The sequence below is a fragment of the Choloepus didactylus genome, chromosome 9, assembly GCF_015220235.1.
Source record: "Choloepus didactylus isolate mChoDid1 chromosome 9, mChoDid1.pri, whole genome shotgun sequence".
Taxonomy (NCBI): domain Eukaryota; kingdom Metazoa; phylum Chordata; class Mammalia; order Pilosa; family Megalonychidae; genus Choloepus; species Choloepus didactylus.
Window position 1 is genome coordinate 104,458,420 of NC_051315.1, and position 12,484 is coordinate 104,470,903.

Here is a 12,484-nt window from a genome sequence, read left to right on the forward strand (position 1 = left end):
GGCCAGTTTGGCTCCCAAACTCATTCTGTTAGCTACATAATCTTCTCTACTGGGAAATATAACTCTATTTCTACATTAATGCTCTGATGCATTCCTATTTGCTTAGTTTTTAGAGGCAAATTATTTCCATCATCTTGAAGTTCTGGTGCTGATCATGTCATTATTACACTGCTCCAAGTTTGTGAAATGTTGTTCACCATATGATTTCTTCACGTCTAAAGGTAGTTTACTGAATAAGCCCTATTTATGCATTCAAGAAAGTTAGAATGTTAGAGGTGATACCTGATGGACTGATGAGTAAATTAAAGTATGGCTAGAAATTAGTCTCATGAAGAGAAGAGGAAAGGAGGTACAGACAAGGAAAGTGATGTAACTTAATCCATGCTGATGACAAATAGGCAGGAGACTGCTGAAAACTCGTAAACCCTTAGTTTTTGTTTAGACTTGACCTTGTATTAGCCACAGTGGCAGGGTTTTTAGACAGGGTCTATCCATTAGGTAGAACACTTACTGGCATTTTGTAAGGTAAATGTATCTCCACTAAAGGCATGGAGTGCGATTAAACACAGGGGCTCCTGACTAAGGTTTGGGACCACCTAAAGGTCTGCAGCTACAAATTAGGAGGTCCACGAAGTTGAATGAAGAAAAGTTACATTATAATTTTCTTTAGTCTCTTATTAGAATTCATGATTTTCATCAATTAAGAATATAAGGACCAAATCAGAGTAGTGTTAGCAGTAACGACCATATTGTAACCTATAGAAATCATAAATATATTCCTAAAATATTATAGTTGTCAAAGATATCTTAAAATATTATTTATGCTTATAATTGCTTTAAAACTACATTAAATATTAAATTATTACTATTCTATTTAACATGTTAATAAAGAAATACTGGTATATCACATATTGTATTTTTAAAGTATGTTAACTATATTTTAATATAATTGATATTCTCTGTAATTTATTTTTCTGCCTTTGTTGATTTTAAGTATTTATGTAATAATGCATTTATTTTGTGCCTATTTATGCTTTTAAAATATTATAAGTATGGGCTTCATCAGACTGCCTTAAGAATCTATTGCCCAAAACAATGTTAAAAATACAGAGATGGTTTCAATAACCCAGGCAACATATGAAGTCTTGAACTAGAGTGATAATAAGAAGAAATAAGAAAAGTCAAGAAAAAGAACCAATATACTTAGAGATTAACTCAGTGCAAAGAACCAAGAAGACGTTGAAGTCAGTGATGACTACTAAATTTTTTAACTTGAGTGACTATTCATTGGTGGTTATGTCATTCTGGGAGTCATTGAAATAAGAGGTTGTATTTAAAATCATGAACGGGCCTGAGCTCACTCATGCGGAGAAGGTAGAAGAAACTGACTCAAAATAAAACCATAGGAAAGCAACATTCAAGGGATAGAAAAATCGTGACTCACAACTATGGTGTATTCAGTATACATGATATATCAGAAAGCAGAACTATTATGTAAAGAATAAAACTTCGACAAGCAATTCATAGTTAATTTGTAAAGGGCCACTGGCTATGACTCTACTCTGCATTTATAATTTTTGCACCTGCAATTATTTGTATGCAAAAAAAAAAAATGTAGCTATAGTTGCCTAATTATAGGTATAACCATCCAAATTCACCCTCAAAAAAAGAAGAGCACAAAGAGATGCCATCTGTGAGAGTGCAGCAATCTCCTCAGACCTTTCCTGTTCCAAATCCTGTGAGGCTGGTGGGCTCTCTTCCCTTTTGGCTTCTTTTTTCTTGCTTGATTCCATTTGAGCATCCCAGGCTAATCAGCCAAGAGTCAGCAGACATTCCCTCTCTTCCAACCAATATGCCCTTTTCCCCTCTAAATATACAAAGTATCATATTACAGACAAACTGAAAATGGAAGCACATCATTCTGCCTCGTTAGTGTGAACAGATTCCATTTTTACTCACATGTAATTTTTCAAGATAGGCAACTTGAACACTGTAAAAATGAAATCTCATACAAATTTCTGCTCAAAAGTGACAAGAAAATTATGTTACTTTACTTTAAAAAAGGTTGTAGCCATTTATTAAAAACACAACTGTCAGTTCTGATCAAATATATTCATTTTTCAATGTTATAGTATTAGGGCCATCATGAAATTTAATAATTGTCCCTTGGAGTTTGATTTCCTACAAAAGTGTCATAATACAAATTTGTACTATAGCAAATAATTATTGAGCCATCTGAAGACAGTTATGATTTCAGGTGGAAAATGTATAATAATACATGAGACATAGAAATAAAACCTAGACAATACTTGATAAAAATTCTGTTTTCAAACAAATGTCAGTAATAATAAATGCGGGGACAACATTGACTGGTTTGTATAAATGAAACAAATTCCAGAAAGAATGTTTTTTAAAGGTTTTGATGGGAGTTTGAATATTATTATTATTTAATTGTATCAGATAGTTTAGAAATCATAAATCCCTCTGTGACAGAAAAATCTTACATGTAGATATTTTAAGAATGGGAAACTGGGTAATTATTAGCCTTTATTGGTTTAAAATCACAATGTAACAAATGTTTCTTCTAAATGAAATTTGAGAATTCTTATTTCTCCCCTTTATTTACAGTGTTTGGAATTATCATCAAGTATTACCATAAAGATTTTTGGGGGAATGAGGCTTAGGAATTCTAAAATATCCATTAGATTTTATTTTTTATTTAAAAAAATGACAGTAGGATGATATATTTTGTGTTGCTACCTTTGTCTCAGTGGTATATGGGCCACAAAGAGTTGAAGCAGCAATTAAACATGAGTATTGAGTTTACAGATATTGGACTTTGGAAATATGGTAAAGTAATTTAGATTTAGCAAAGAGGGTCCATGTTAAGAAAATGAGAATTTGTGAATAGGAAGCATGGTTCTGAAAAGAGAGTTAAATAGAAGTAAAACGGAGGTCAAGCATTTATTCTATCTGTCATATATAACTGAATATTTCAGTGGATGCAACCAAAGTTCAACATACTATTAATGGGATAAGTATGCCATTCATTTTTACATGGTGCAGAAGAACATTTTAAGACATTAAAAAAGGATAATGCTACTCACATCCTGAACTACCATTTGTTGACACCAGAGTCAAGTTGGAAGGCCACGGATTCCGAACAATATCTTGCCAATGAATTGTGTCTGCATAACAAAGGAATTTGTTCTGGTCTACATAGACTCCACCATTTAGGATTTCTGCATTAAAACAAACATACAAACAAACAAACAAAAAACACAGAGATGCGTTGTCAAACTGGTTGTAGATGAAAAAGTATTCAACAAAAATAATTTACTCAAAATATTTTCAAGGTTAAATTAGAGTTACATTGTAATAGCCAATATATATTTTAAAATATAATTTACTGATTTATATTTATTGATTGTAGAAATTTGAAAAGACTGAAATATGCAAAGAAAAACATTCACACATAATCCCAACACAGAGAGAAATGCTCTTAACATTTTAGCATAGAAGCTGTCAGTCCTTTTTCTAATTTTTTTTGAAACTGGAATAAAATTGTATGTAATATTTCCTAAATTGCTATTTTTTGTTTAATATTATATAGTAAGAATTTACTGAGGGTTAAATACTATTTTACATTATTTTTAATGAAAATGTGATACGGCAGAATACAAATTAAATAGTATTTATTTAACTAATCCTCTCTTGCTGGTCATTTGACTTGTTTCTAATATTTTGTCATTAAAATTATACTTGAAATGAGCTTCAGCTAATGTTTACCTATCATTATTTCTTGAGAATAAGTTTCTACAATTCACATTCCAAGATGATTGGGTGTGAATATTTCTAAGATTTTGGTACAAGTCGTCAATTTCCCCTCAGAAAGATTGTTTCAATCAATGTGACACCGGAGTCAGTAAGCAATTAGCACAAGGGAAGCTAAAATTAACACTTCAATCACAAAAATGTTCCTTGATATCTCAAATGGAATCAACAGAATTATTAATTATTCTTTAAGAGTAACACAAAACAAGATAAAATAAAAACTCTGTGGTTCATTGGAACAAGGGTATGACCATGAGGTAGAATGCACTAAAGCCAATTTTTGCTTGATTTTCAATATCACAACATTGGCCTTGATTAGCTAACCTGCCCCCATGAACAATGGCTGACAACATGCATGAATTCTATGTAGATAGCTTTAAGTCATTTAGGAAAGAAAAAAAAAAGTGAGATCTTCATTGTGAAAATACTATTATTATTTGAGGAAAGTGATTAGAAATATGCACAGCACCTCCTGCTGCCTTTGTTCAAGACTAAACCCTTGTCTAACACTTGTCCAAGATTAAAACAATTTAAGAGATGTCAAATACCATTTTTCAAAAAGCATTCAAATACAGGGAACAAAAACTCAACGAACAGTAGTTTAAATAAGGGGACTGATTATTTTCTCATGTAAGAAGAAACCCATAGGGATGCAGGTGCAGATGTTAGTTCTGCTGCTTAGCAGTGCCATTACCTGCTCTGCCACCCTCGGTGTGCTGACTTTCCACATTGAGTCACAAGATGGCTACTGCATCTAAAGGTGTCTCCTCTGTATTCAAGCGGGAAGAAGGCATAAGAGCAAACAAGGGATGACCCCCTAGTGAGATTCTAACTTTCTATTCTGGAAGAGATGTTCTTCCCAAGGATTATGTCTGTATTTCATCGGTCAGAACAATATCACCTGGCCACTCTTGCCGCAAGAGAGGCTGAGTAAGCTGGTATTTAGGGGGCCATACTGCTACTTCAAACAAAGCTCAACCAACAGGGGCATTAGTGAGGAAGAAGGGGGAAGTGAATACTAAGAAGACAACCTTGACTATCACGTTGCCTTTGAGAGAACATCTATCCTGGACCATACCCTAAGCTGAACTTGAAGAGTCACCTTAAAAAAAAGAGGGAGTTAAAAGAACAAAAGGGATACGCAGAACCTTTAGGGAGGTGTTTATGGAAGGGAGATAGGTGGGGACACCAAAGTGACGAACTACAGGATATGCACGTAAAGATATTCCAGATTCGTTTTCATACTGCAGGGCTTTCCACAATTAAAATCACTCTTATTCCCATCATCACTCCTCTCACTGACTACTGATTCCATTTTCTCATGTGAGGGGGAAAAAAAAATCAAAAAAACAAAATGAAATTAGATCATCTTTCTACTTCTAAAACCCAGTTCATTATTTTTCATGACGTAACTATACAACCATCATCAAAGCAGAAGGGAGATGTAAGATGTAAGAAAAAGATTGTGAAAATGGATTTCTACATTAATGTTTGGCATTAGGTTTCTATATTAGAAATGTGAAGATCTCATACTCATAGCTTCTCATGAGACATTAGGTGATACTCTTCTGCTCTAGGAATAATTCCTCATTAGGTGACAAAGAAAGGAGATTTTGATTGCTCGCCAAAAAATGAGTTATTTTTCAGTCTAGGTTTGGAAAAGTTCTACCCTAAAAAAAAAAAAAATGAAGAGAAAAGGTAATAACTCAAACATTATGAGAAGAGTCTGTGTCTTTCAGGAGTCACATTTTAATTCAAAGATTTCATACTGAAGGAACAAAGTATTCATCTCTTACTGCCTATCTAAAAATATTCAAATAGATTATATCATACTGAATAATAATCTCATCAAATCTTTCTTCAACAATATTAATCTGCTACCAATGTTGACATTTATTTCTTAGAAAAATCCCATTCAAGTATTTGGCTTATTCTTGGAAAAGAGACTTAGAAAGGGGACAATAATAACTCAAGTATAATCTTACATGTAAAGTTTCAGATTAAGACTACAGCCATGATCAACGTGGATTATACTTTCATCATCCCAAATTCAAAACCCAGCATCTGCTAGCAATTCTGGTCAAGAGGATTTAGAAACTTTTAGTATTTAATGATGTGCAGCTTATTCATGTATGTGTATATTTTCTCTTCAACTCTGGTTTAGACCCTGTTCTGCTGTTGAATGACAAAATCCCACAATCAGAAAATGTATGTTTTCATTGAAATTTATAGGACAGTGTTCATGTACACTTTATCTTATCTTTTCTTTCATTTAACTTGATTACCTAAATATTGACAAGTTAATAATGTTACAATAACATTATACATCTATAAAGTTTTCATTGATTTTAATGTCAATTTAATATGGCTTTTGTGAGGAAATAGGTTTATTTCCAGACTTAGAAAGTTCTAGGAAGAAAGCTTGAAGAAATTTATCCAAGAAGATATCAGAAGAGTGTCTGGCTACAGTTTAGATCTATATTTGCTAACACACAAAAATAGCAGAGCTTTCCATAGTGTTATTAAAAAATTATTTAAAGGTATCACCTGTGCTACACTGAGTTTCTCTCCCGCTGGTATAAAATAAAGTGATGAGTAATTAAATTTTAAAAATCAAGACAAAAAAGACAATTTCTAAGCCTAAGGAAGATAGGCAAATGAGGCACACATTTAATTGATATTCAAACAAAGGCATATAAATCCTGGAAGAGTGCAGAATTCAAAAAATGTTGAATAATTAAATAAGTTTAACATAATCACATTCCATTGTATTTAAATTTCACTGTAGAAAACATATCAGAGTAAATTAATTCTTGGTCAATCAGTAGAAAAAAAGCTGCTATGAATTTTCTTATCATAGTCTATAAAAATATGCCCAGGAAGTTCACAAAACAAACCACACTTTCTCTAATAAATATCACAGAAAAATGTAGTAAGATATGTTAGATGTGACATTCTGTGAAAAAGTATCCTTTCAGTACTGAAAAATTATGATAAACAACTAAATATGTTTGTGTCTCAAATAATTCCTACTAGATTAATGCATGAAAACCAAGTAAGAGTTGTCATAATCATTTTGTACTTAGAGTAAGTAAAATGTAACCCACACTAATTTCCAATATGTTGAATTTAACTTGTACATAACAGACTATTTATAACTGAAATGCAATTAGACAAAACTACTTGAAGGCAAGCAATATTTTTCAGTGCCCTTATCTTTAGCACCAAATCTGGAGTAATAGTTGCTCAATGAATGCTTGTTAAATTGACTTGGAGAAAAAAAAAATATTCTATTGGAATTTGCCATCAATGTTGACCAGTTAACTTCTGTTGTAGTGCCTAACTTTAAATTATATTCTTACCAAATCAAAGTAAGAAAAAAAGTTAGCTTTTTTTATAAATATTTTAAAAGAGGTCATCTTAAATTATTCTAAGTTCCATTGAGTCAGGAGTCATTTCTGTTTTGTTCAATGCCAGATTCCCAGTATCTAGCATTATGCAAGGCACGAGGCACATATGCAATAAATATGTGCTTAATGAAGGAAAAAAAAAAAATATATATATATAATATTTTAAGTATAGGAAAACATATCTTGAGTAGACCAGTAAACATGTTATCGTGAGTACAGCAAAAATAAAACATACAATTTTGAGTTTAGAGTTTTGTAAGATGAATGGGAACTAGCTCGTATGATATAAAATGCTTACAATGATAATGTACAAAAATTACTGCAGACAGTATGCTTGATATTTATAAGGCATATTTAAACATTTTTCATTAGTATACCTAAACCTACTCTGAACACTAAATTAAATTGTTATTCAAAAAGTGAATAATGATAATTTTGAGCTATTCCAGATGGATTAAATTCTCCCAAATCTGCCCCAATTACCTAGCATATGTTACACAGAAGCCTAGAGATCTGGGGCTACCTATTCCCACCCAATACCTGCTCTGTAACATGTAAGTCAGTTGGAATTTATTATTAGTGCTTATCAATTCCTTTTAAAGGAAAGTTTTTATTTTGAACTATGATTGGCCTTTTTTTGTTCCTTAAAATTATGTTTTTGGAATGCTGCAGAGTGTCAACATGGCATTTAAAAGGGGACATAAAGATCTTGTGTCTTAGCCTTCCAATCCAAATAGCCTTGTCAACTGACCATTTCTTACCTCAATTTCCATTCCTATGAGTCTAATGAAGAGGAAATATTCGTGTTATTTGAGTTCTCTATTCTTTATTTCCTTTCAAATGCTAGGTATTATAGTAAACTTGGGGATGAGTGCCCATTAACAGAATCATTGATATTTTGCAAATAAATTCTCTTACAAGAACATATGGTAAAATACTGAATCATGGCTTTTTTCCCCCGTCCTGCATGCTATAGCTTGATTGTGATGTAACATTCCTCTTGAAAACACAAATTCATGTGACCTCCTTATTAGGTTTAAGAAGTCGACAAAATTACTTTGACCCCATGCACAATTTGTAATTATTTAATAAGACTGAATGCCTTTCTCTTTCCTTCAAAATAAAGATTATAATTTTAGATACAGTCAGCCATAGTCCACTTTATTCTATATGATTGGGATCAACAGTAAATATTTTACTTCTACTCACAAATCTACAAACCACAATGATAGAAAGATCTAATAAGCAGAAAAGAAATATTTAACCTGAATCACTGACTGTATATCTAAATGTCTTGTTCTGGATGGGGGCATCTACAGGTCAAACTTAGTACCAAATGATAATAAAAATAAATAAAGATTAGAAGTATTCCATTTGTCTAATTACAATGGGAACATATGAATAATGTATACATAAGAATTATATTGTTTATCCAAGCCATAGGGCATAATCAAAGAAATCAAACTCCAAAGTGGCATGAAGCATATTTTCAAGAGGAAGTGATAGAGAGCAGCTCATGAAATTTCTCAGACACAAAACAATGTATCTTTCTCACTGTCATCACCTTAAGCCACACAAGTATGTTGGCAGATAACAATACAGAAGTAATAAAGCTCACATAATCCACTTGTGATACTTAATACATCATCTCTGGAATGGCCGTGGTCCAGAGATTCCTGTGTCTTTCCCAAACCCAGACCTTTCAGCTGGGAGTACAATGAATTGCTGCTACCCCACTGGGTCAGCCCTCAAGGTTCATTATTAATAAGCTGAGATTTGAAAGGCTAATGAGAACTGGGTGCTTGAGGAGACAATGGCTCATTCATCATCAATCAAGCTTTAAAGTTTTTATACAGATGATTTAAGGAGAGTTGAAGTGTGCAAAACTGAAATGTCACATTTATATTTGGAGGGGGAAAGGGTGATAATGTAAATGAGTGATTTAACCTTCTGTATTTCAGCTCAATGATCAGAGTCAAAAGCTCATGGATGTGGATACTAAATGTTAAGAAGTAACAGTGGACAGTTTTTTGATCAGAGCAAAGCAATTTCAAGAAGAAATTATCAGGCCCATTGGCTAATAATCAGCTAAAGATAGAAAATAATAGTAAAAAATATATCGATTTCAATTGAATGGAGCTCAGTAACACTTGCCACAATGGTCCAGCTTATTATTACATACTTCAGGGTACCCTACAATTCTAAGCTCTCATTATGTTTCAGCTTAAGTTCTAGCTCCTCTGAGAGGTCTGCTAGTTCTTGGGAATTACCCCTTCCTCTAACTGATGTTCTGAACAACTCATATGACATAGAGAAAAATGCTACCTTACCTTAATATTTCTTCTTTTGTGCACGTCTTATCTCTCCTATGACAATTTCTCTTTTAATTTATCCCTTTCTTTTTTTTTGACATGATTATTAAATTTTATTTTAAAGGTTTTAGAAGATGAGTGGCAGAGCTTACAAAAGTAACCTAAATTGTTAAAAACAATAAAGTTGGAGAACTTTTTAAAAAGAGTGGATACTAAAATAGCTTTTCGGGAAAATGACACCTTAATAGTCTCTTAGTTGTTAAAGAAAGCAAAAGAAGGCTTAAGATCTCCCTAATTCAGGTTCTATCATATCATAGCAGATTCAACTTTTTATCGCTAAACCCCTACAATCCATCCTGCATATTAAAGTTATAACATAGTATGATACATAGACAGACAGACAGACAGATAGATAGATCTGTCATTATGAGACCTTTGAAGTGTAAGTTAAACAATATTGAATCTAATAAACTGGATAAAACTGGGTTCAAAACCTGTTTTTTCCACTTAATAGATTATGTATACCTTCATGAAACTCAATTTGCTCAACTTTAAAATCAAAGTATTGTATTCACAATACTTGTCACACAGTTGCTGATTCCATTCTACTTTACATTTTGATTACTTAAATAGTTGTTTTTTTTTCCTTTATTAGAGAACTCATGGGTCTATAGAACAATTATGCATAAAATATAAGATTACTATATTATATTTAATTATTAATATTAATTTATTATAGATAATAATATTTTGCTATTAATACCTTGCACAGGTTTAGGACAATTCTTATAATTGATGAGAGCACACTTCTACAATTATACTATTAACTAATAATTCATAGTTTAACTGTGCAGTTTTGTGGATTTTTTAAAAAAATTTTTCTGTTACCATACATATAAACTAAAATTTACCCTTTTAACCACATTCAGATATATATTTCAGTGCTGTTAATTATGTTCACAATATTTTGCTACTATCACCACCATCCAATACCACAGTATTTCCATTGTTCCAAATAGGAACCCTGTACAATTTAAGCCTTGACTTCCCATTCTCTAACCCCACCCCATCCCCTGGTAACCTATAATCTAGATTCAAGTTCTATGAGTTTGCTTTTTCTAATTATTTCATATCCACTGAGTAAGGGTTATCCTTTTTATGTGTTTTTGGTATTAATTTTGAATTCTTGGGATTGGATTAAGTTGTAAAAATAAGAGTTTGGCTAGGTGACCAAAGCTATTATGGAAAATCAACAATCAATAGGGACTGAGATTCCATTTCAACTTGTTCCATCAATACAAAGTCTGACAACATCCATGCAAAAAATGGAGAAAAGCAAGGAGAAAGAAAACACAAAGGTATGTACATGTTCTCTCAATGAAGTCTTTTGCATACTGACAGCAAGGAAATTATTCTTATATCCCTTTGGCCAGAATTTAGTCAGGGATCCAGAGCTAGGTGCAGAGAAGTCTGGGAACCCAGTCTTTTTTTCTGGGTGGCATATGACTAGCTAAAATTTATATGCTATTTAAAATTTAGAGAGCGATAAAAGATAATGGAAGACAACTCACAGTCTCTGTCAAAATGATTCAAAAGAAATCTTGCATCTTCTGGATATTTATAAACATAAATCTGTTGACTTGAGCAAATGTAAAGACTTTTTTCAAACTTTTCATTGAAGTGTAGTATACATACATAAATGTGCATCTATCAAATGCAATGCATTTTTACAAGCTGATCACATGTATACAACCAGCATCTAGATTAAGAAATAGAACATACCTTCACCCAAAGCCCTTCTTCTACTTTCTTCCTCACATCACTCCCTCTAGGAACCCTTATCCTAACTTTGAATAAGAACACTTTTACCTTTTTTAAAAATTATTTTACATAAATGGAATCATATCATATATATTCTTTTACATCCAGCTTTTTTTGCTTAACGTTATGTTTGCTAAACTTATTCATATTGCTGCACATATTGCAGATATTCATTCTCATTCCTGAATGTTATTGCATGTTTTGTTTATCCATTCTCTACCGATGGACATTTGGGTAATTAAAAACAGTGCTGTTTGAGCATTCTAGAATATACCTTTTGATGACCATATGTACACATTGGTCTTGGATATATATTTAGAAAGGGAATTGCTGGACCATAGTGGCAACTGGCTTTCCTAAGTGGTTTTACCAATTTATACTCCTATCATTAGTGTATAAGAAATCTAGCTAATCCTTAACCCTGTCAATGCTTGGTATTTTCTATCTGTTTTATTGAAGTCATTCTGGTTGGTGTATATTGGTGTAATTTTAATTTGCACTTATCCAATAACTAATGAAGTTAGTCTCTTAAATACTATTTAAATAGTATTAAATAAATCTTAAATGACCTCTTAAATGTTTTTGAAGTTTAATCTTTAAGAGCAAGAGAATTACTTCTATTTACTTGAGGCAGGGTCCTATGAAGTATGACGTATTTATAAAGCATTGTGGGAAATCTTATCTATATTTGAAGTTATTAGTAAATAATTGAATAAATTTACATACCAAATGTTACTCTCACAACTTTAAAATTTTTTTCTGGTGGAATCTGGTTCAATTTTTTGAAAAGGGCACCTTCAAAATATCTAAGAAAATATATTAAAATTATATTGATAAATATAAAAAATAAGGAACAAAGTATGAATTCTGGAAGATGAATGAAAAATTCACACCAGGTGAATATCTCTTTCATCACAGAGATGAACACAAAGACATAAAAAGAAAGAAAAAGAAATTCTATAATGTTTTCTTGCTATTAAAATAGAACAGTCCTCTGTACATAATGTTCAAATATTTTTATTCCCCTTTCCTCCAGAAAGCCCTCATTACAGACAACAGTCCTCTTAAATAACTGCTTAAAGTTTCCAGAAAATGTAATTGCTCCAG

General features: G+C 32.1%; 1 protein-coding gene across 4 annotated transcripts in view; it reads right to left on the reverse strand.

Annotated features, from left to right (window-relative positions):
- ERBB4 (erb-b2 receptor tyrosine kinase 4) overlaps window positions 1-12,484 on the reverse strand; it is a 1,164,817-nt gene that overhangs the window by 361,277 nt on the left and 791,056 nt on the right. For 3 of the 4 annotated variants that reach the window (XM_037849192.1, XM_037849193.1, XM_037849194.1), the window contains exon 4: window positions 3,108-3,242. In XM_037849192.1, coding sequence (XP_037705120.1) covers window positions 3,108-3,242 — 135 coding nt within the window. Of the gene's footprint in view, window positions 1-3,107; window positions 3,243-5,367; window positions 5,501-12,484 lie in introns of those variants that run through there. The other variant, XM_037849196.1, reaches the window with a different exon arrangement.